This window comes from Cebus imitator, unplaced genomic scaffold (assembly GCF_001604975.1).
Source record: "Cebus imitator isolate Cc_AM_T3 unplaced genomic scaffold, Cebus_imitator-1.0 Scaffold523, whole genome shotgun sequence".
Taxonomy (NCBI): Eukaryota; Metazoa; Chordata; class Mammalia; order Primates; family Cebidae; genus Cebus; species Cebus imitator.
This window is the reverse complement of record NW_016107838.1, coordinates 1,302,254-1,323,564: the sequence shown is the minus strand read 5'-3', so window position 1 is coordinate 1,323,564 and position 21,311 is coordinate 1,302,254. Positions and strand designations below refer to the sequence as shown.

The following is a 21,311-nucleotide window of genomic DNA, read 5'->3' as shown; positions in this document are numbered from 1 at the left end:
CAGGAGGTGTCTTGGGGAAAAGAAAATAAAAAGGAGAGAGAAAAATAAAGACAACACAAATAAATTAAAATAGAAAGCCAGGGAGTCCAAAGAGGAGGAGAAGAGGAGGGGACCAAGAAACAGGGAGAGAGATTCAGGGAGAAGAAAAAGGAAGTAACGTTTTGAGCAGCCTTGGAACTCTGTATATAACTTCAGGAAGTGATAGTTTGCAAAACCACGTCGCACCTGTTGTGTTGTACGTTTTATGCATAATTTGTTAACACTAAAACAATAAACACATTCAGCAGGCAGGATAGAATCAACATGGCAGTTTATTTTTGTCACTGTTTTCATGAACATCAGGGGACTTTTGAGAAGCATTTGATGACATTGGTAACTTTATGATAATTCATGTTTGTTCTGCCCCTCACTGCCTTTCATCTTTCTGTTACTCTCTGATCTTCCTTATTCACCAAACCCAACCAAGGCATTCAGGCATATTATCTGCTTCCTGAAATACGTGGCTCAAGTGTTTGTTCCACCAGCAGCGGGATAGTAGCGCATCCACATGTGTCCTCTGAGAATGGGAAGTCATTCTGGAACACAGCTCTTCCCACGCCCCGGGCCCACACACCCAGCCCCACTCCGTAAAAGGAGCCCTGCTGCCTGCCCACCCACCTTTCTGGCTTGCAGTACGCTTGGCAGACATGAGGCAACGGTTGCTCCTGTCCTTTGCCAGCCTTCTCCTTGTGGCCCTGCTGTTTCCAGGTAAAATGGAAAGGTGACCCGGACCTGGGTGCCAGAATCTCACTGCAATGGTCATCTGGGGTATGGGAATCCAGGCTGGGCAGGAGAGACAAGGTCCTGGGAGCAGGTGTTCCTGGTGGAGCTTTGGGTACGAGTCTCTAAGCTGGGTTCGTAAGTGGCACTCTGAATCAAGTGATGGCACTTGCTTCCCAGGGGAGAGGGTCCTGCCCCCACTCCATTTTCTTATTCTTTTAACATTTCCCTTTCCCTTACAGAGAAGGATTATGTTTTAGGGAATCTCAACAACTGCATTAGTGACACTTGAAAGAAATTCTCTGGCTGCTTTTGCTTTGAGGTGCTCTATCTCACTGTTCATGGCACACATTTCTCACACGTCATTCACTCTTCCCTTTCTCTCTCTACGCACAGGTGCATACACATGTGCACAAATGTACACACACACACAGGACACCAGCACCCCTCCCAGCTCCCCCACCCAGTCACCCACGCTCACTCACCTGGTAGAATGTAGGCACCTCATGCTGACGGGTCTCCAGGAGGCGGCTTCGGAGCATCCTCTGCTGTGTGTTTCTACTTGCACAGGATCGTCCCAAGCCAGATATGCTGACCACTTAGCCACGGCAGCTCCCAGAGAACTCGGGGAAGGAGCCCCTGGGCAAGGCAGAAACGGGTCTCAGCTGTCACACCACCCAATGAAACGCGAACTCTTACCACCGCGCACCCCACCTTACCAAGGTGAGTCAGGGTCCAACATGTGTAACAAGTACATCCACTGGGAGATGCAGAGGGAACGAATAGATGGGAGGGTGTCTGTGCCGGTCTGGGTGGGTGAGCAGTCACGGGTTGGGGAAGACATGGTGTGGGTGCACTGGGCTGCCCTGCCTGGCAGGGAGGCCACGGGGTCTCACAGCTTCCCCTGGGGCTGCATCACTGAGGGCCTCGTGGAACCTGGGAGTACCGAGGGACCAAAGGACGAATTATCTGAGGCCACATCTGTAATTGCTGACTTCCTCCAAGCACAGGAGCCAGAGGAGACACTGGTGGAAACGTCCCCTCCTGCCAGGTAGCAGCTCTATGCCTTTACCTTTGGAGGTCGTTCCCCCCACAGGAACTTGCCTGCTAAGTGCCAGGCATCAAACGAGGTCCGGGAAATGCTTCCCAACACTGGGGGCAGAGAACACACTGTCCTGTCAGTCTACCCAGGCGAGGAGGCAGCAGGGAATGGCAAGGGACAGTTGAGCCCACAGCCACTCTTCTGGACTCTTCTAGAAGGGCTAGCCTTCTGGTCAGCCCCCAAGCCCCTGGGCAGGACCAGCTTCAAATCCAAAAGGGCCTGGAGGAGCCTGCACTTTCCAAGATGCTTCTTTAATCCCAAGCTCATTGCTGAACCTAAGACAGGGAGAACTAGGCTAGCAGCTCAGTGGGCAAGAACAAGACAGACAGGAGGCTGCTGGAAAACTGCTGTGACATCCAGCAAATGAAGTCCTGCCGAATTTGACTCCTGCAGCATCCTAGCCAACCTCCCATCCCCTTCTAATTGGCCCTCAGTTCCAAAGGACTCATTCATTTGGATCTCCTTCCAAGGAAAGGGAAAAAGGAAACTCACTTTTTGCACTACAGATATAAACAGGGGCAATAGGTGGATAACAGCATTCCCATGAGAAAGGATTATTACTTCCTTTGGTTAGAGGAGATTTAGCAGGGCAGAGCTATATATCTGGAGTTGATGTTTCAGTTTAGAACTCGAAGCTATTAACTATGGAAAGCTGTTTCATACCCATGCCACTCCCACCGTATCTCTTAGGGCTGAAACGACCACTGTTTGATTCTGGAGATGGTCTTAAGAAGCTAATGTTGGATGTTTTTTTTTTTTTTTTAATGCAGAACCTCCATCAGATTTAAAAGTTGTTGACTGCAAGAGAAGTGAAGGCTTCTGTCAAGAATACTGTAATTATATGGAAACACAAGTAGGCTACTGCTCTAAAAAGAAAGACGCCTGCTGTTTACATCAGAACTGATGTCGCTGACATAGAAGCAAAGCTCTGCCACTTACCTGTTCTTCTGGGCCATGATGTCCGGTCAGGTGCAGGTTTTTTGCAGAAGTGTCTGAGCAGCAGGGAACGGAGGTATTGCCACTTGTGCTAGACAGTTCAAATGTTTTATTGCGGCAAAATAAATGTCAAAAATGCTACCCGTGATCTTACAGAAGATGACTTAGCTTGAGATGAACAGAATCTTCAAAATCACACAATTTGTGCTAGTAAATGTGGATATAATAAACTTTCATTGGAAGGAATTCAAATAATTCGTTCTTTTATTTAAAAAGCGTTTTTTGAGTACCTACTTCTATTCTAGGTACTGTGAAATGGAATATTCTGAGTACTGTGAAATGTAGTCAGGATGTTAGGTGTGCGGTCAAACCCATTCTCCATCAGCTCCATCAGCTCCTACATGAAGATTGGTTAAAAGCCCTGTTCTCTAGCCCCGGCTGAGAGAGTGTGCAGGCAAATGCCTTCTGGGGAGAGACTGGGAGCTGGGAGTTGCTGCCTGTTCTCTGTGGGCTAAACCTGAAGGAATACCCCCTGGAAGTGCTCTCATGCCCCTTTAAAACTACCTATTTGTTCTCAGTGGCCTTAGAAGACTCACAAAATGCAGAGCCCCATCTGTGACCCGATGGTGCTATGCAGTTCCAGGCTTTTGGTGTCCTCAACAAAAGGGGTGTCACACACTTCTGCTGCTTGCTTTGCTAGTTGATGTGACACTCAACTAGCAAAGCTAGCAGCAGAAGTGTGTGAAACACAGCATTACACTCCGGAGAGGGGAGAGGGGAGAGTGGGCTGACTTCTGCGAAATGAGATCAGCATTACTTTGGTGTACTTTGGGTCTTTTAATGTTGTTGGTTTTTTTTTTCCTTCTTCTATTCCCAAGGCTGCCTAATCTTAAGCTGGTGTCTGGCTTTTGATTGATAGGTGTGTTGCTTACTTTAGCCTCTGCCGGCTTACATGTTGCCTCCAGCCCATAATTTTAAGACTATACATGATATGCAGTCCATATGCATGAGCTTTAATGAGCTGATTGTCATACAGGGTCATGTTCAGGATACTTTTTCTCTTTAATGTGCATGCCTATCCCTGAAGAGCTGCCCTTTACTGGTTTGATCTGGATCTTGCTGGCCATGGGGTTCTTGTACTCTTATCTTTTTGTTTTGGTTGCTTAACTTCTGCCTCTTACCCTGCTCCTTGCTCACCCGCCCCTTCTCCTTGCTTCTGTTTCTGTTTTTATTCATTCTGCCCTTTATCCAACTTCCAATTCCCTCTGCATTTCTCCTGCCTTGTATTCACTTCCAGAGATCAGTGGTGTAGGAGCCAGTCTCTCAGGTGTCAGATTTAAAAGCATGCTTGATGTATTCTCCTTCTAGGGAGAAGGTGGAGACCTGGACATGTTGATGGAGCTAGCTGAGAGGAGCAGGCACAGTGCCTAACTACAGTCCTGTTCAGGCTCCCACAGGGTGAGCTCCTGCTCACCCTGCCCTTTTGGCTCCCAGATGCAGACTCGGAAGTCAACCCTCAGGCAGCAGATGGGAAAACTCCTTGTAGGTAGAAACCAGGAGGTGGCCATTTGCCTGCCTGCTCTGACCTGAGCCCCGGGAGACAGCAGCCGAAAGTGATTGCAAATCTGTGTCAAACCATCTTTTTGGTCTCTGTGGTTTAGGGAGACCTGCAGATGCCCAGCTCTATCAACCCCGAGCTGGGTAACAAACCCCTGGGTGGGAATCATAAAGACCAGGGTACTATGTGTAGTCCGAACCCTTCACTCCTCAGGGAGAAGCCAGGAGTTGGGAATTCTTACCAATTATAAGGTGCTATCCCTGGGATGGGGATTATGGTGGGAGCATGTTTCAGTTCTTCCCACATGTTATCAGTGAATATTTTCTCAGTTGCTTGATGTGTAGGAGTCTTTCAACTAGTCTTTGGCTGCCTCTCAGAAAGAACCGATCTGTGTATTGATATTTCTTTGGTATATCTGTGGAAGAAAGGAAAGGCTGAAGCCCCACCATCTTATAGATGTCAACCTGGCACACCCTTGATTACTGCATAGTTGAGCATTTTTTCATTTGTTTATTGAACATTTTTTTTCTCTTCTGTAAAATGTAATAGTTTTATTGGGTTGCTACATTATTCTTATCCATGTACCTGTGTTCCTTTTATGTCTAACCTTATATTTTCTTTCCTCTATCAATTATCTTCCCTTTCTCTGGAATGCCTACCGTTTAAACCCCAGTTATCCTTGAAATAGCCTCTCATTGTTTTTCAGCTATAATTTTCATGTTTTTCCTTTTACTCTCTACTTTGTGATATTTATTTTTATATCATCAGTTTTTCTTTCTGTAGAGCCCTTCTATTTTTTTTTTTTTTACTATTTTTGGATTTTCAAGTTTAGTTATCAGACTCTTATTTTTAAAGAGTCTTATATTTGCAAATAGTCTTTTTCTTTGTTGAAGTGTGACTTTCTCATGGGACCTAATTCTCATTTTGCTGACCATAGTTTCTCAAATCTCATTAGAAATAAGTACATATTGATATTTCTAAAAAATGCATTTTTCCATTGTAACAGCAGTTATTCCAGTTAAGTTCACTTTTACTTTTTTAAAGTGCTGACTTTACTTCTAATAGTTTCATGCTGACTGCTAACGTCTACTTTCTCATGCAGACCAGCTGTGGAGGGTTTCTTTGGTAGGGTAAGCAAGTGAGTGAGAGGTGGCAAAGAATGAATAGGGGTAGAATCTGCTGTTTGTCTTATAATTTTCTGTAGAGTATCTCTACTTAAAAGAAGTTTCATGGATATCTTTAATAAGTAAATAGTATTTGCCTAACCTGTCCATGAAATCTTTATAAGTGGTAATTATTTTAGGCTCAAGTTAACAAATAAATGCAAATATTGCTATGTATTATGTTGGTACAAAAGTAACTGCAGTTTTTGCCATTGAAAATAATGGTCAAATCCACAATTACTTTGCCATCAGCTTAAATGTAAGTCTCTGAGTAACAATCAGCATCCCAGGGCCCAGCATAAGAAACAAACTAGGTACACAGAGCCCTTTGCAGAGTACCGCCTTTCCAGACTCTTTTTCCGAACAAAGATGTTCCCTAATCAACTTGCACACAAGCGCACGCACGTGGGGCGGACGCCCAGGGATAATGAAGGCACATGAAACTAGTACTTGCACACAAAACCAGAAGCACTGGTAATTTATATAACCTCTTTGCAAAACAATCTTAATATGTGTGTAAGACATAAAATACTTGTTCTCCTTGTTTCAGTTATTCTGCTCAGAAATTATACTGGGAAATAAAAACTATTTTGAGAAACCTAAAAAAAATCTAAAATGTTCAAAATAGACCACTAAATTAGCAAACTGTAATACATCTAGTCGGAGATATTACAAATTCCTTATAATAAATGTAACACAGTGAAAAGCCATTTAAATGCCTAATATTTTCAAAATACTTACCTGTCCTAAAAATTATGATACCAATGTTCACATATTTGATGTAAAATTAACTGTGAAAAGTATGTTCAAAAACAGTACTGTAAAGTTTCCAACGTAAAAATTGTTGGTGATTTTTAGGTATTTGTACCTTTAAAATACCATCAAGTTATTGCATTACTCTTAAATTTTAAATGTACATTTGTAAGAACAAAATTAATGTGCCACATGTGTGTGTATATATATGTATACACACGTATACATATATATACACACGTATACATATATATACACACACACGTATATGGCACATTAATGTTTATATACTATGTATGTAATGTATATATACATGTATACATGTAATGTGTATATATAATGTATATACATGTAATTATATATGCAATGTATATATGTATATATGTGTACATATAATGTATATATACATATATATGTCTGTGTGTATATATACACACACACACACACATATACACACACACACACAAAGATATCACTTAGTCATAGAGAAAGACATTGTGTTGTAGACTTAAGTTCCACACAGAAACTCACATATTTCACATAAGAAAGCATTTCCTGGCCATTAAGATAAGACTCCTTGTTTGTACAGTGGTGAACAAAAAAAAAATAAAATTTTTTATCAAAAGATGACATGACATTAAAGCATGTGACCCAGGAAGATTTTGGAGCCTACCTGGGATTCATAAGGAATAGGTAAAAAGTGATTTTTTTCCTCTCATTCTTTGGTATTATAATATTTGCAGTGCTGGGTGGGAGGCAAGCGGAGGGAGAGCATGAGGACAAATACCTAAGGCACGCAGGGCTTCAAACCCAGAGGACCAGTTGATGGGTGCAGCAACAAATACCTAAGGCACGCAGGGCTTTAAACTTTGATGACGTGTTAATGGATGCAGCAAACCACCATGGCACATGTATACCTATGTAACAAACCTGCACATTCTGCACATGTGTCCCAGAACTTAAAGTAAAATAAAAATAAACATCATGGACATTAAAAAGAAATTTGCAGTCCTACTTGGAGACAACTGAATAAATATAATGGGTTCTCAAGGTCAGTTCTGAACCAGCAATCACATGAGTAATGCATTCTTTGTTCTTCTCACAGCAGCTTTTTAGTACAGGCCCCTGAGCACCGATGAGGTTTTATGGCCACCAGCTGTACCACAGTGGGAAGAGGTCCTCAGACAGGAGCTGTCTGGATGCTGTCTCAGAACCCACTGCCGCACACCTGACTGCTTTGCGTTCGGCTCTGCACGCCCACCTTCCGCCCTCAGTGTCCTTCCCTCCTCTGCACCCCTGCAGCTTTTCCTGAGATTTGATCCTTCTGACTCATCATTGCCCAGATTGTCCCTGTCATGGGGAAGCCTGTCTCTTCCTCAATGCCTGAGGTCTGTGGGGCAAGGGACAGGTGGGCAGGCTTAGTCAATTCTACCCCCATTGCACCTCATGTGACTTAAATAATGGCCACATCCAATCTTTTCTTCCTGTCCCTATGTGTCGTGGTCACCACAACCCTGCAGGCTTGGCCTGCTTTCACCTGGCTTATTCTTACCACCGTGGGTCGTGGGAAATGACCTCACTGCACCCAGGGAGTCTTCCTTAGTAATAAAAACAAAATGGAATGTTAGTATGTCTTCATTAAGAGAGATTAAATTCATTAACACAAATCCTGCCTCTTTATTGAAAGACCAAAAAGTAAATTAAAATCTCTGGAGCAAGAGGAATAACATCAGCATTGTTCATGAGGACAAAAAAGTGGAGAAAACCCCCAGCTCATTTTTTCATCGTCCTGAAAGGAGACACCAGTGAGCAGCAGCCACTGGATTTGCCAGCTGAGCACATTTCATATAGATGAAATCACACAATATGTGGTATTCTGTGCCTGGCTTATTTTACTTAATTGGAGTTTTTCAAGGTTCCTCCATGTTGTAGAATACGGCAGTACTTCTTTTGTGTGTGTGTGATGGACTATTGAATTGTATGGATGTGGCTCAATTTGCTTAGACTTTCATCAACTGATGCACATTTGCATTGCTTCTGTTGACATTGTAACTAATTCTGCTACGAACACTACACTCAGGTATGAGTTGTTCGAACGCCTATGTTCACCGCCTATATGAATATACCTAGGAGTCAAATTGCCAGGCCGTATTGGTAACTCTGTGTTTAACTTCCCCAGGAACTGCCAGACTTTTCCACAGCAGCTGCACCACAGCACACTCCCACAAGCAACCTATGAAGGTTACAACTTCTCCGCATCCTCACCAACACTTGCTGTTTTCTGAAGTTTTATTTTTTTATGAGCATCCTAGTAGATGTGAAGTGGTATCTTATTGTGGTTTTCATTTGCATTTTTCTCATGACTGATGACACTGGTCATCTTTCGTGAGCTTGCTGGCCATTTGAATTTCTTCTTTGGAAAAATCTATTTAAGTCGTTTATCCATTTTTAAATTGTGTTGTCTTTTTGCTGAATTGTATGAAGGTTTTTTTTTTTTTTTTAATACAGAAACGTTATTTCTGCTATCAAATCCTCGCAAACCCAAATGTTTCTTTTCTCTCTTCTCCTTACTCTCTCCTTTTTCATTCGTGTGATGCATATCAGAATAATGATCTTTTGTGTTGAGACAAACTGAAGCCTATTTCCTTTTAACTCTGCAATTAGATGAACCTGTGAACCTACGATCAAATGTTAACAAAATTAGCCAATAAGCTTGATTTTCTTCTTTGATTTCCTTGAAATGACGTGTCTCATTCTTTAGAATTATCCATGAAATGCTTCCCTGGGGATTGCTTTCTGGGTCCATGATTTGGAAATGGATTCCAGTCTGGAGGAGAAGATGTGTGATAAAATTTGATACTATTAATATTTCTCCCTCAAATGAGTTTATTTTCCAACATAGTTTGTTTCCCAACTATACAGAAAATTTCTAAACTGTCATTTCATAATGATTTGATTGGTGACTGTGCTGCTGGAAGCAATATGCCATCCGCGTTTACCTTGGATCCTTCCAAACAAGGTGCAGCGTGCAAAGAGTAAAGATAAAGTACAAAAGGTTTTTGTCTTATCTATAAGTCTTCTTAGTGACTTTTTTAAATGACTCAAACTTTTGAATATACACACTGTTTTTATCAATTATCATGTATGTATCATACAGCCACACTCTGTCTATGCACGGGATACATTCAGAATTATCATTATTCCTTGGGACCCTTGAAGTTAAGGTATTATCTTGGTGGGGAAGCCAGTTTTCCTAAGAGTCAAATGAAACTGCTTTCCCTTTTTTCAAATGAGAGATTTCAGAGATGTCTTCAGAACAAATGCACCATAGAGAAAGAATTTCACATTTTTTAATATGCTGAGTGGGACCCTCACAAATCTTTGTGCCTATCTTACAATTACTTAGTTCATGGCTAAAATTTAAGATAACCTTTTTTTTTTTTTTTTTTTTTCTTTTTGGCAGAGAGACAAAAGCAGCTTGGAGTGCCCACTTTCCCCTAAAGTCCTAACTTCAAAGGTGCTTTTATCAGGAACAGAAAGGTCTGTGAATCAGAGTCTCTGCCAGCGCCCACTGTCCTGCGTTCTCTCTCCAGACGTGGGAAGTTCAGAATGAACACCTAGCCCTTGCCTCTTCAGATGCTCACACTGTTTACCCATGCAGAAAGCCCAAAGCCACGGTTTGATGTTTTGTTTCCAAAATCCATTTCTAGGGAAGAGTCATGGTCAGATATGGTTGTTGTAGACAGGTTAAATAAGGCAGAAGACAGCTTGCAGAAAATATAATGATGCTGCTTAGAAGAATAATGAAGCACTGCAAGATACACCAATTAATATAAGCAAATTCAGAATAATATCTAGAGTCTGCTATTGTTTATATGAAAATGAGGTATGGATTAATCTCTGCTTCCATATACACGGGACACCTCTGGAAGGATTAATAAGATGCTAATAGCAATTGTTATGAAAGCCCAGAGGGATAGGAAGGAAGACGAAACATCCTTTTCACTTTCCACTTTTGCTTAAGATAATTCTAAGAGAAATAAATCTAAATGACCCTGGGACTAAAATCAAGTAAGGGCAAAATGTGCAGCTTTATCGACTGTACGTTTTAATACCACACATGATATAAACCCACGCAACAGAATCGTGTCCTGGCAGCCTCTGCTTTCACAACCCCCTTGCCCGATGTCTCCCACTCTCAAGTGGGTCTCCAAGCAGTATCCAGAGCCCACAAAGCTCCCTCCAGCCCAGGACGACACAGCCCTATGGTACCAGTCCCTGGGGGCTCTCTGCATCCCCACTAGGCTGTCACCTCCAACAGGGTATAACTCCATCAAATGAGAGAAGAGCCTGTCCTCTTCCCCCAAAGTAGACAGCATCCTGACTGTTCATAAATGCATTCATTTTGCCAAATTTTTGGAATAATGTGGTGTGTTTTCTCTGTTTCTTTTTTTTCTTTCAGCATGGTGTTTGCGAGGTTCGCCCACGTTGTTGTACGCATCTTGCTTTTCCATTCTTGTTGCTGTGTGGGAATACACTGTGTTTTATTGCTGTGGTAATTCACTATTTGGTTGCATTCTCTTGGCTGCAAGGAACTATGCTACACTGAATGTTCGTGCTCGTGTCTCCTAATGCACAGGGGGCTATGTTTCTGTTGGTAGGTGGGAGTGATGGTGCTGGGAGATGAGCTATTTACCTGCACCACTGTGGTGGACTCCACGGCTTTCTGCAGTCAGAAAACCTATCTTTACACAGCTATGTCTCTATCACCTAGCACAGCACTTGGTACTAAGTAGTCACATCCACATCAACACCGCTTCACTTTCCTTTTCAATCTACATCTATAGAACTATTGGTGGATCTCTGCTTCTCTGAATACCAGGAAGCAAGTCTATTTTTAGGCAGAAAGGGAAGGGTAGTCAGTACCTTCTGCCCACAGCCTTACTCAGTAGAGCAGATAAATATGCTCACGCTGATCAGTGTTCTCAAAAACCTATAAATGTCCCATTTTGTGCCTTCTCCACTCCATTTCATTCCATCATTCATCATATTTGCTGTCCTTCACAGGAGGGCAGGGAGGTTCAAGGGACCTTAAGACATGAAGGTCCTCTTTCTATTTGCTGTTCTCTTCTGTTTGGTTCAAACAAACTCAGGTAAATGTCTCCTGGTTAGCCTTGGGGAAGGTTAGCCCTGGGGAAGGTATGGCATAAATTCCATTTGTGTGTGCCTGTGTGGACAGTGTGTAGCTGTGTCTGTGTGTTGTTAGTGGGTGGAGGTGGGCCAAGTTGGGGCTCAGCCTTGGACAATCTTGATCTCCCCTTTGAAGTTTTTTAAAAGCTAAATACATGTTATAAGGGTCTTGACATAAGAAAAAAGAGTTTATTTGCTCTGATACAAATGGGAAGTACTCACTGAAGTCTCAGAAACGTTTTCAGAAGGAAGTTATACTCATACGAATGCCAGAGCTGGAAGGGAAACAGAGATTGTCTATAGCAGCCCTATGCTCCACAAAAAGAAAACCAATGTCCAGAGAGAGTATGAACTTGCTACTGTGCAATGAATAATCATGGCCATAGTAGGTCTTCACACTTATAATATTCCCCCTGCTTGCACATATAACACATTTTACAGATGGGCAAGCCAAAGTGTAACCAGTTAAATGACTTTTCTAAGGAGACATGATGAGATATGGGAAGAAGAAAGACCATAATCAGATCTCCAAGCTTCCATGCTAGGGGCTGTTCTGTCTTGTCTAACGGTGGAGCCCCCTTCTTCACTTTGCTGTCCCCTCAAGCTGAGGCAGGGTTGAGATGATGTAGAATCAGAGAGTAGACCCCGTTTGGAGCTTGCATGTTGCTGGATGCAGGAGTGTTTTCACCATCATGCAAGACCAACACTGTGGCTTTGTTGTTGCTGTTAAAGTCATTTTATGTGGCATTTGCAGATCTGACATAAGTGAGATCTTTCTTTCAACCATCTGTTGCCCAATATCCTGTTGTTACAAAAAATTTAGGTGGTCTTTTGTGACTTTAAAGCCCATAGGTACAGGTGAGGACACAAGTTTTATTTTCTCCTTTTCATTGTGGTACATAAAAGTAAAATTGGGCCATAAGCTGAGAATTGGTTAATATTTCTAATTTTCTTAGAGACCACAACCCATCCCATTCTGGACAACTTCTGTTTTCCGAAGCTCCCTTTGCTTCCTCCTAGTATACATCTCTTTCCAGGAAGCTTGAGGACCCTGATTTAAGAGCTGCATGGGCTTTTTAGGGCCTACACTGGCCAGGTGAGCATGCACACAGCACACCCCATCATCCTCCTGGCCAGATTTCAGATATAAATTATTGTTCCTGTTTTAAAGCTAAGAAGCCAAAGCTCAGTTAAATTGGGACTTGTCCAAAAGTGCTTAGCATCGTCAGAATATAGTAACCCTTGGCTGTGGGCTGGGGTCATCTTCTAGTCTCTGAACTGTGTGAATTAAATATCAACTCTCTTCTGTTGTATCCATAGCGGATGTTCCACCTGGAATTAGAAATACCATCTGCCTTATGCAGCAAGGGACCTGCAGACTTTTTTTCTGCCATTCTGGTGAGAAAAAGCGTGACATTTGCTCTGATCCCTGGAATAGGTGTTGCGTATCAAATACAGCGGAAGAAGAAAAAGAGAAACCAGGGAAGGATGGCATATCTGGGATCTAAAATATAAGCTCCTGGAAGACAGGGATCTTGAAGTATCCCAAAGGCTTAAAGGAATGTGTGGCTTATAGTAGGTGTTCAATAAATATTTGTTGAATGAATTTAGCACCAAAGGTGAAGAGCTGATAAAAAAAAATTTTTAACTTCCTTACTTCTCCATGTACTGCTTTTTCAAAGGGGTCTCAGAATTTTGTGATATTCCACTTGCCTTTAATAGTCCAGGGAATATCTCTCAAGCACCTTGAGATGGTACTAGTCTAGAAACCAAGCTCCACACTGATTTTCAGAGAGACATAAATGCAACCAATCTGCTGCTGTTTTCCATCTGATGGCGTCTTTCTTATCTCACCCAGCATGAGGGTTCTGCTTATACGCCCAGATTCTAATGCACCTTACCCCTTTTCCCTTTACACCTCCTCAAGCAATAACACCCAGAGGTCATGTTTCAGTGCGACAGTATTGTTCTCAAGCATTTGCTCTTAGGGTATTTCAATGGATTAATACAACGGTCTGATAGTATGTATAATAAGGTGCAAGCAGGTCCATTTCAGGAATGAAAGAGAAATGAAAATCCTAAGGTTAAGCACATTTCCCCAGGCTAGCCACTCATAAAGGGCATTCCCGGTATGCCTATCAGTCAAAACTTCTAAAAAACGTATTTTCATATTGCTTCTAAAAAACCTATTTCTGAGCAACTGAAGCAAGGCAGGACCCCTGTTCATGAAGATTCCTTGATGCTTAGCCACCTTTTGCCTCTCTCTGGCTCCTGCTTGAATTTGTTGAATACTAATTCCAAGACTAGTGAATACTAATTACAGGTAAGGAACGTAAGAAATAATAAAAACAAATGTGCTGAGGGGTAGAGACCACATGCCAAGCTTTTCCCGACTCAGATGACCCAGGAAGATACCGTGTGTCTCCGTTTCTGTTGCTGCCTGGGTCCAGTGTGCTCCTGAATGAGCTGAGCTACTTCACGAGCCCCCTAGAATGTACACTACGGGGCTGCAGTCTCAATTCTCAGCTCAAGTTGCAATAAATATTTGGCATAATGCCTTTGGCCTTCGCAGCCTCTTCTAAACTCACTCTTGGTTCTTTTTTGTTTTCTAAATACAATCAGACCCCAGAAGTGCACAGGATAAGCCTCTTTTCGGCACAGGCATCTCTGCAGGGCCCTCAGTCATGCCTTTAGAGGGGAGAGCCATCCTTCCATCCCTGAAGGGAATGACTTCCTGAAGGGCATTGGACCCAGTTAGCCTTGGCTCAGAGTGAAACACAGCAAATGTCCATGCCTCAGATCAGGCAGATGCATTCTCAGCCGGGAGTGGCACCACCCCACACCAGTAGATCTGTGCACCAGAAACACAAAACAACATGAAGGGGCCCTGGGGGGCTGAAGCCTCGTTCCACGAGAATGGGAATTCTGGGCAGGTGCCGTTAGATGGCAGCCCCTTCTCTTGGTCTCATGTTCCTTGGAAATGAAATGAAGGAGTTGGGCTCCATCTCAGACCCCATCAGAGCACAGCAGCCTGGGGGTGTGGAAGCAGAGCCTCACCCAGGGACCTAGGGGGTCTCCACCAGGCAAGGGGGGGAGGCTGGGAGCCCCATCCCTCCCTGCCAGGGTGGTGCAGGTGAGAACCCCTAGGGAGCCCTCGCAGAGTCCAGGACTGGCCAGAAGGGCGCTCGCATGGGCCCTCTGCCGTATTATTTAGTATTTTTAAGGTGGACCCCGGGCCTCAGCTGGTCTCTATTGTGGAAAATGTTATCTCCCCGTCATGTAAAATTTCTCCAAAGGAGCATTTGTCCGCCTGTCGGGCATGGTAAAAACTGGTACCTATGGTATTGCCCAGCACGAAACAGGCCTGAGAGTGTCTGCTGAGGCTTCTGGGAAATGAAGGGGTGGGGAGGGGAGCCCGCCCAGGCTCATAGAGTCCTCAGTGGTGGGCTCTGGAGTTGCTCTGCTTCCTTAATTTTTTTTTTTTTTTTTTNAAAAAAAAAAAAAAAAAAAAAACCTACAAGTTTTTAAAATAGACATTCAAGGTCCATGCCTATGTGCATGAGTAATCCTACAAGTTGTAGTGTTTCATTCAATCTATATCTAATCTTAGGGTCTAGGATCTGGAAAGCCTTCTCTAGAGTTTTGCCAAGTTTCTCAATCTTGTTTATTTTTGAGATGGAATCCTGCTCTGTTGCCCAGGCTGCAGTGCAATGGCATACTCTCAGCCCACCGCAACCTCTGCCTCCCGGGTTCAAGCAATTCTCCTGCCTCAGCCTCTCGAGTAACTGTGATTACAGGTGCGCGGTACCACACCTGGCTAATTTTTGTATTTTTGTAGAGATGGAATTTCACCATGTTAGTCAGGCTGGTCTTGAACTCCTGACCTCTGCCCACCTTGGCCTCCCAAAGTGCTGAGATTACAGACATGAGCCACCACGCCCAGCTGGAAAGTTTCTTAATCTTAAGTGGGCCCTGGTACAAGGTGTATGTATAAAAATGCTTTTATTATTATTTGATCAGACTTTAGGGTCTGAGAAAGCCCAGGTGGTGTCTTTTTTTTTTTTTTTTTTTTTTTTTACTTTTTGGCTGTTTTTTTCTTTTCTTCATTGTAAAGTGTCTCTGTGAGGCCTGAGAATGAACCTGACTGGATTAGCTCAGATACCAAATGAGCCCCCAAAACTGGAGTTTACATTTTCGTTCCGCCCCTCTGGGATATTGGGCAGATCTCCATAGCATCCCTGTCACCGTCTGTAAAGTGACAGGACTGAACTTAGTCCTAAAAAGTCCTGGTGGTGTTCTAAGACAGAATCCCCAAAAGGCTCTTTTACAAAGCCTGGAACGCCTGGGCCAAGCAGGCATCTCGGCAATATCAACACCTACCACGCGGGGGCGCACTGCCGCTCTAACGCAAGTTGTAGATGGGCTTTTTTGACCACCTGTTCTGAAGCTGGGCACTGGGCTCAGGAAGGAGCAGCTGGGGTCACCACAGGGGACAGCCAGGGGGCCCGGCCTACCAACACTTCTGGCCTGAATGTCAGTGGCACTGACTACAGTGACTCATTCCTCTGTTTCCTGCACAGGGTACCATTCATGCCAGGTGTGTGGACATGAGTTCAGACTGAAACTGCTGGGATATTTACTGAGGCATTGTGGTGCATCTGCTCTTATTTGGGAACAGGGACAGGCCAGCAGCATGGACAGTGCTGTGGGTAAGGAGAGTAGAGCCCTTCTCTTCCTGCCTCCTGTCTTCTGGAGTCGTGACCGCAGGGTGGCCCAGGCGGATGGGCCTCAGGGCCCAGCAGCAGCTCTCTACAGCGGGAGAGCCAGGGCCTTGCCACACGGTCCAGGGTTCGAAGCCTGGGCTGCCTCCCTGCTGTACTCCATGGACGGCCTTCCCCGGGCTCCATGTAAGAGAATGGAATGTGATCCTAAGTTTGACGATAAATAGAAAGTAGTGATTGCATCTACCCCATCCTGCCCTCAGTTCAGATCTGTTTTCAACCTGAGGATTCATCTGCCTTGTCTTTGCTAAGACACCTTCAGCCTGTGTTCAGGGGAAGCCGGGAAGAGGTGCTGGGAGACCCAGGACATTGCAAGTTGCTTCTCTGCCTGGCACTAGGAGGTGTGTGAACCCTTTGCTGACTCCAGGAGATGCAGGAGGGTACCTGGTGGTGGGCTGGGGCTCCAGCCAGCTGGCCGGGGCAGAAAGACCAGGTCTGGTCCAGTGGGGGCCCAGGATGTTTTTCCTGGCAAATCTTCATACTTTCCACATAGCTCTTTCTTCTGAGATAAGTATGATCATCTCCACTGTATCTCTAAGGAATCAGCTTCCTGAGATCACACAGTAACCAGGAATGACAGAGCTGTTCCCTCCTCATGCTCAAATTGACTCCAATTTCAACTCCACTCTGAAGTCTTCCTGGCCCTCTGCCCGCTTTCCTGCCTGGCATGGTCTGCTGCTCTACATCTCTGCCCCTCAGACACTTTGGGGCATCCTATCATGGGGTCTTGTCACTCTGTTGCCATTGTTCATTGACATATTTATAGTCCTCCCTCTAGACCTTGAGCTTCTCAAGGACAGAGCCTGGAACTCATAGATACTCACATTTACACTTTTAGTAACCAGCGAAGAACAGTAAGTATGAAATAGAGGAACGAATGAGTAAATTAATCTAAGCCTCAAACCGGGTCTTCTTCAGTGCACCACTACTGCCCTTTTTCATCCAAGCGCTGGCGAAGGTTTCACTAGGGGATGTGGGGAAACCCCACGGTGGCCGCAGCCACATCCTGGTCACAGCCCACAGCCTGCATCCTTGTCTTCTCTCTCACAGCCCCTGGGTTTCACCGCCTTCTTCCTCGTCTCATTTCAGCCACTCGCACTCCCATTGGGGTTCTCTTCTCTAAAACCCAGTCAGAAGGTGGGGTGAAGCCTTTATTATGGAGCCTCACAACAGAGCTGTGACCCCTTCATTTTCAGGGGCTTAACTCTTACCCCATGGGAGGAGGGAGACCCAATGCATGGAGGCTGGAGCAAAGGCTGGAGAAGTGAAGAGCCCCCGGCCCCCGAGTCTCCATCCTGAGTGTCTGCCCTGACAGCACGACATGTGCACCCTGCCGAGACCAGCTCGGTGATAGAGACCCCAACCCAGGCGGCGCTGAAGGAATTAAGAAACAGAACAAAGATAGAGTGAAAAAGTGGGGTCAGAGTGGGACGTCAGGGGTCTGCCAGCGTTTCCCAGCTGACAGCCCAGAGCAGACTCTGACCCACGTATGCATTCTTTGTGAACAAGTGACTATTTTTAATCAGCAGGTGCTCAGTGTTTCTTCAGAGCATAAAGATAAACAGGCAGATAGTGCCTGTTCTCTACTAAAACAGAAACAAGCCAGAAAGCACTCTGCGAGTCAGCAATGGGGACAAGGTCATGTATCCTGTGTTTTGGGAACTGGTTTAACTCATGCTGACCAGTACATACTGCTTGCTTATTCTAGCAGTTTCCTGCCTGGGGATAGCTCGGTGTTCTTTGCCATTGCCTCTCAGCAAACATATACTCCATCACACATATGTCAATACCTCCTCCCAACAGCACCCTCTGTCCCACCCTCATGGAATCACAGACAGAAAAGCGGCCCAGGATGCCATTTAACAAGGCCATCCCCTGGTGGGCCTCATGGCATCCTGGAAAAGCCCTGAACTGGGAATCAAAGCGCCTGCATCCTTGTCCCGTGTCTGCCATCCTTGACCTCACTGAGCATCGGCCCCTCCTTGATAATCTGAACACACGTGTGTGCTCTTTGATTTTGAAAACAAAGGATACATGAAATTCTTTGTGAACCATACAGGATTGGGACTATAGAGGTGATTCATTTTATTATCTAATATTTGAATCTTCTTGATTGAACTAAGACAGCAAATGCGATTGGAGATTATTGTCAACCTCAAGAGTACATGCTGCATTTTAACATCATGCAGGTGGAGTAATTTAGTGACTAAAATATACATATGCATATACATGTATACATTTACACTTGGTGTCTCATTATGCAATTATAGCCAGAATGGATTTTTTTTTTTTGAGACAGAGTCTCACTCTGTCACCCAGGCCAGAGTGCAGCTGTAAAATCTTGGCTCACTGCAACCTCCGCCTCCCAGATTTAAGCAATTCTTCTGCCTCAGTCTTCCCAAGTAGCTGGAATTACAGGCATCTGCCACTGCACCTGGCTAATTTTTGTATTTTCAGCAGACACAGGGTTTTGCCATGCTGGCCAGCTGGTCTTGAACTCCTGACCTCAGACGATCCATGCTCTTTGGCCTCCCAAAGTGCTGGGATTACAGGTGTGAGCCCCCGCGCCTGGCCCAGAACGGTTTTTTAAGTCATCCATGCGTGAGCCAATCCCCCAGGTAGGCTCCATGTTTAAACCTTTTAGATTTCATCTGGGCTCTTCAGATCGAGGCAGCCAGGCCTGTCCTGCCACCTCTTGGAACACTTGAATGTGAATAATTGTCACAGAAAGGTGAAGCTCTTGTCCTGCCACCATGTCAGAAGGTGATTTATTACCACCAAGTTCCACCCCCATGACAATCCTATGCTGGGGGAGACGACCAGGTCCATCCCGCCAGAAACTCCTCCAAACTCCTTTCCTTGTTCACACGAGGCAGAGATGGGCAGCACAGCTCTCCCATCAACTACCTGAAAATCCCTCTCAATAAAGGGATAAGACGGGTTTTAAACAAAACAAACAAGGAGACCTTTCAACGTGCTGCTCTTGCAGGTCGATAGGCTATGCGCACTAGTAATAACACTGCAATAGCTCAGAATACAAAATCCTCTTTTGGAACTGCCTTCCGCATCCCCCTCTATGCACACAAATAATGTCATCTGCGTGGAATGAAGCTAGTCTACCATGAACATTTATTTCTCAGCCAAGGACACCTGGACATTAGGAAATTCACCCAAGGCGCTCGGCTTCCTCCCTCACTCTGGGGAGAAGCAAGTGTCCGCACACACAGAAGACCACAAAGGGCATCTCTAAACTCCTGATGGGCCTCGGGAAGGCAAGCTGCCAGATGTTTAAGCTGTTTCCAGGATTCCTCCCCATGGAATGCCATGTGTGTGTTAGGTCACCTGCAGGCTGTTCCACAGGTGACTCCACTGGAGGCTTAGTCACAGGTCTCACCTGCAGGGAAGATGTGCCTGTACTGCCTCAATCTGAGAATGCACACAGAGGAGCAGCCCACCCCACAGACAGGCCAGCAAGGGCTTGGTGGTCACTGTGGGGGAGGCCCCTGGGATGGGACAGGAGCACCAGCACAGCCAAGGCCCAGGCGGATGCAGAGCTCAGAACAGATCTGTCTGTGTACAGGTAGAGAAGAATTCTGGTGCTGAACTCTCAGGGTCCCGGGCACCTACCGCAGGTGTACCTAGCAATGCCACCTCCCCCAGCTCCTTGGAGATGACTGAATGTTTTCTCCGCTCCAGCTCCTATGCTGAGCACGGCTCACGCATTTATCGCGGGCCACCTATGGAGTGGCATGAATATGTCTGCACTACAGATGAGACACCTAAGCCTCAGAGATGTGAAGTCCCTTACCCACAGCCACACAGCCAGGAGCCCACAGACTTTTACTACGTCTGTTTACAGGTTCAAGAGGCATGTCTGCAAGGAGCAAGTCAAGGTGGACCCAGATGGGCCCCCAACCTGGCCCACATTCCCTGATGCCACACGGTTCCTATACCATGAAATATCGAAGACATGCTGTTCGCCCACAATGTCACTTCTAGCTGTCCCTTCCTTAATAAATAGTGCTGTGACAATCACCGTGGTCGTGACAAGGTTAACAGAAGTCCATGCATTATGAATCGCTTTTCGCATTATACACTCAATCTGCAGTAGGTGGCCATTATTACCTAGCCATGAAGAAATGGAAACTCACCCAAGTTAAGAAGCTTGCTCAAGAGCGCACCGCTAGTAAAGCGGAAGAAAGGGTGAGTCTCCTGTTCTCACTTTGGTGGGAACCTGCGAAAGGAGTTTGGACTTTCTGCCAAGTGCCTGTATTCCTGGGTTTGGGCAAGGTGGAAAACGACTTGTGGGCTTTGCTCCATGCCACTCTGGGAAGCCACCTCAAGGTATTTCAGAGTTCACCTCAAGATGAGGGGATAAGGGACCCCTGCCCTGTCTCAGAACAAAGGAAGCAGACAGAAGCCTGGCAGGATGGTCCTGGAGCGAGGGGGATTTGTCTGTCCGAGCGGTGGGTACTGGGAGAAGCTGGTGAATGATTTTGCAATCAAGAGTCTCCCTCCCTTAGATCCATGTTAGCATAGCAGGGTTCTCCCCCTGCCATTTAGACTTCCAGGGAGAAGTTTGAATCCATTATTCCTACTTCCTACTCAAAAAATAAACAAAGGAAACAAATGGAACTCAAGGCACAGACACTGGCTTTAGCGGGCTGTCAAGGCCTAGAATTACCACCTTCTCATATCCCGGGACTGCAATGCAGGGTCGCAGAAAGAGGGAAGGGTCAGGCTCAGGCATGAGACCCATCACTACAGAGACTCCCCCAGCCACCGAATTGGGTCTGCATGGTGCAGACAAGACAGAAGCGTAAACTTGATGTAGCAGAGTGAGCTGGCTCGGCCCGGCTGAACCGGGCTTGCTACGGTGGGATCCTGGTACAGCATGGAACCTGAAAATGACAAGTGGGAAAGAATCAAGGAGCAAGCACAGGGAGACCAGCAGAGAGCAAAGCAGGTCCCAGTCCCTGGGCATGGATTCAGTAGGGAGGCCGGCAGAGAGCAAAGCAGGTCCCAGCCCCTGGGCATGGGTTCAGTAGGGAGGCCGGCAGAGAGCAAAG

At 45.3% G+C, this 21,311-nt stretch overlaps 1 protein-coding gene across 4 annotated transcripts; it reads left to right on the top strand.

Moving 5' to 3' along the window:
- The first annotated feature begins 522 nt into the window (after window positions 1-522).
- SPAG11B (sperm associated antigen 11B) lies at window positions 523-16,433 on the top strand. 4 transcript variants are annotated; one of them, XM_017514361.2, is made up of 4 exons: window positions 523-747; window positions 1,330-1,482; window positions 12,782-12,859; window positions 16,140-16,433. In XM_017514361.2, the coding sequence occupies exons 1-4, from the start codon at window positions 687-689 to the stop codon at window positions 16,172-16,174; spliced, it is 327 nt and encodes a 108-aa protein (XP_017369850.1). In that variant the 5' UTR covers window positions 523-686; the 3' UTR covers window positions 16,175-16,433. The 4 variants fall into 4 exon arrangements, with proteins under 4 accessions (XP_017369850.1, XP_017369847.1, XP_017369849.1 ...); XM_017514358.2 differs by lacking the exon at window positions 16,140-16,433 and having other exon boundaries at window positions 12,782-13,118; XM_017514360.2 differs by lacking the exons at window positions 12,782-12,859; window positions 16,140-16,433 and adding an exon at window positions 2,632-2,901.
- Window positions 16,434-21,311: the final 4,878 nt, after the last annotated feature.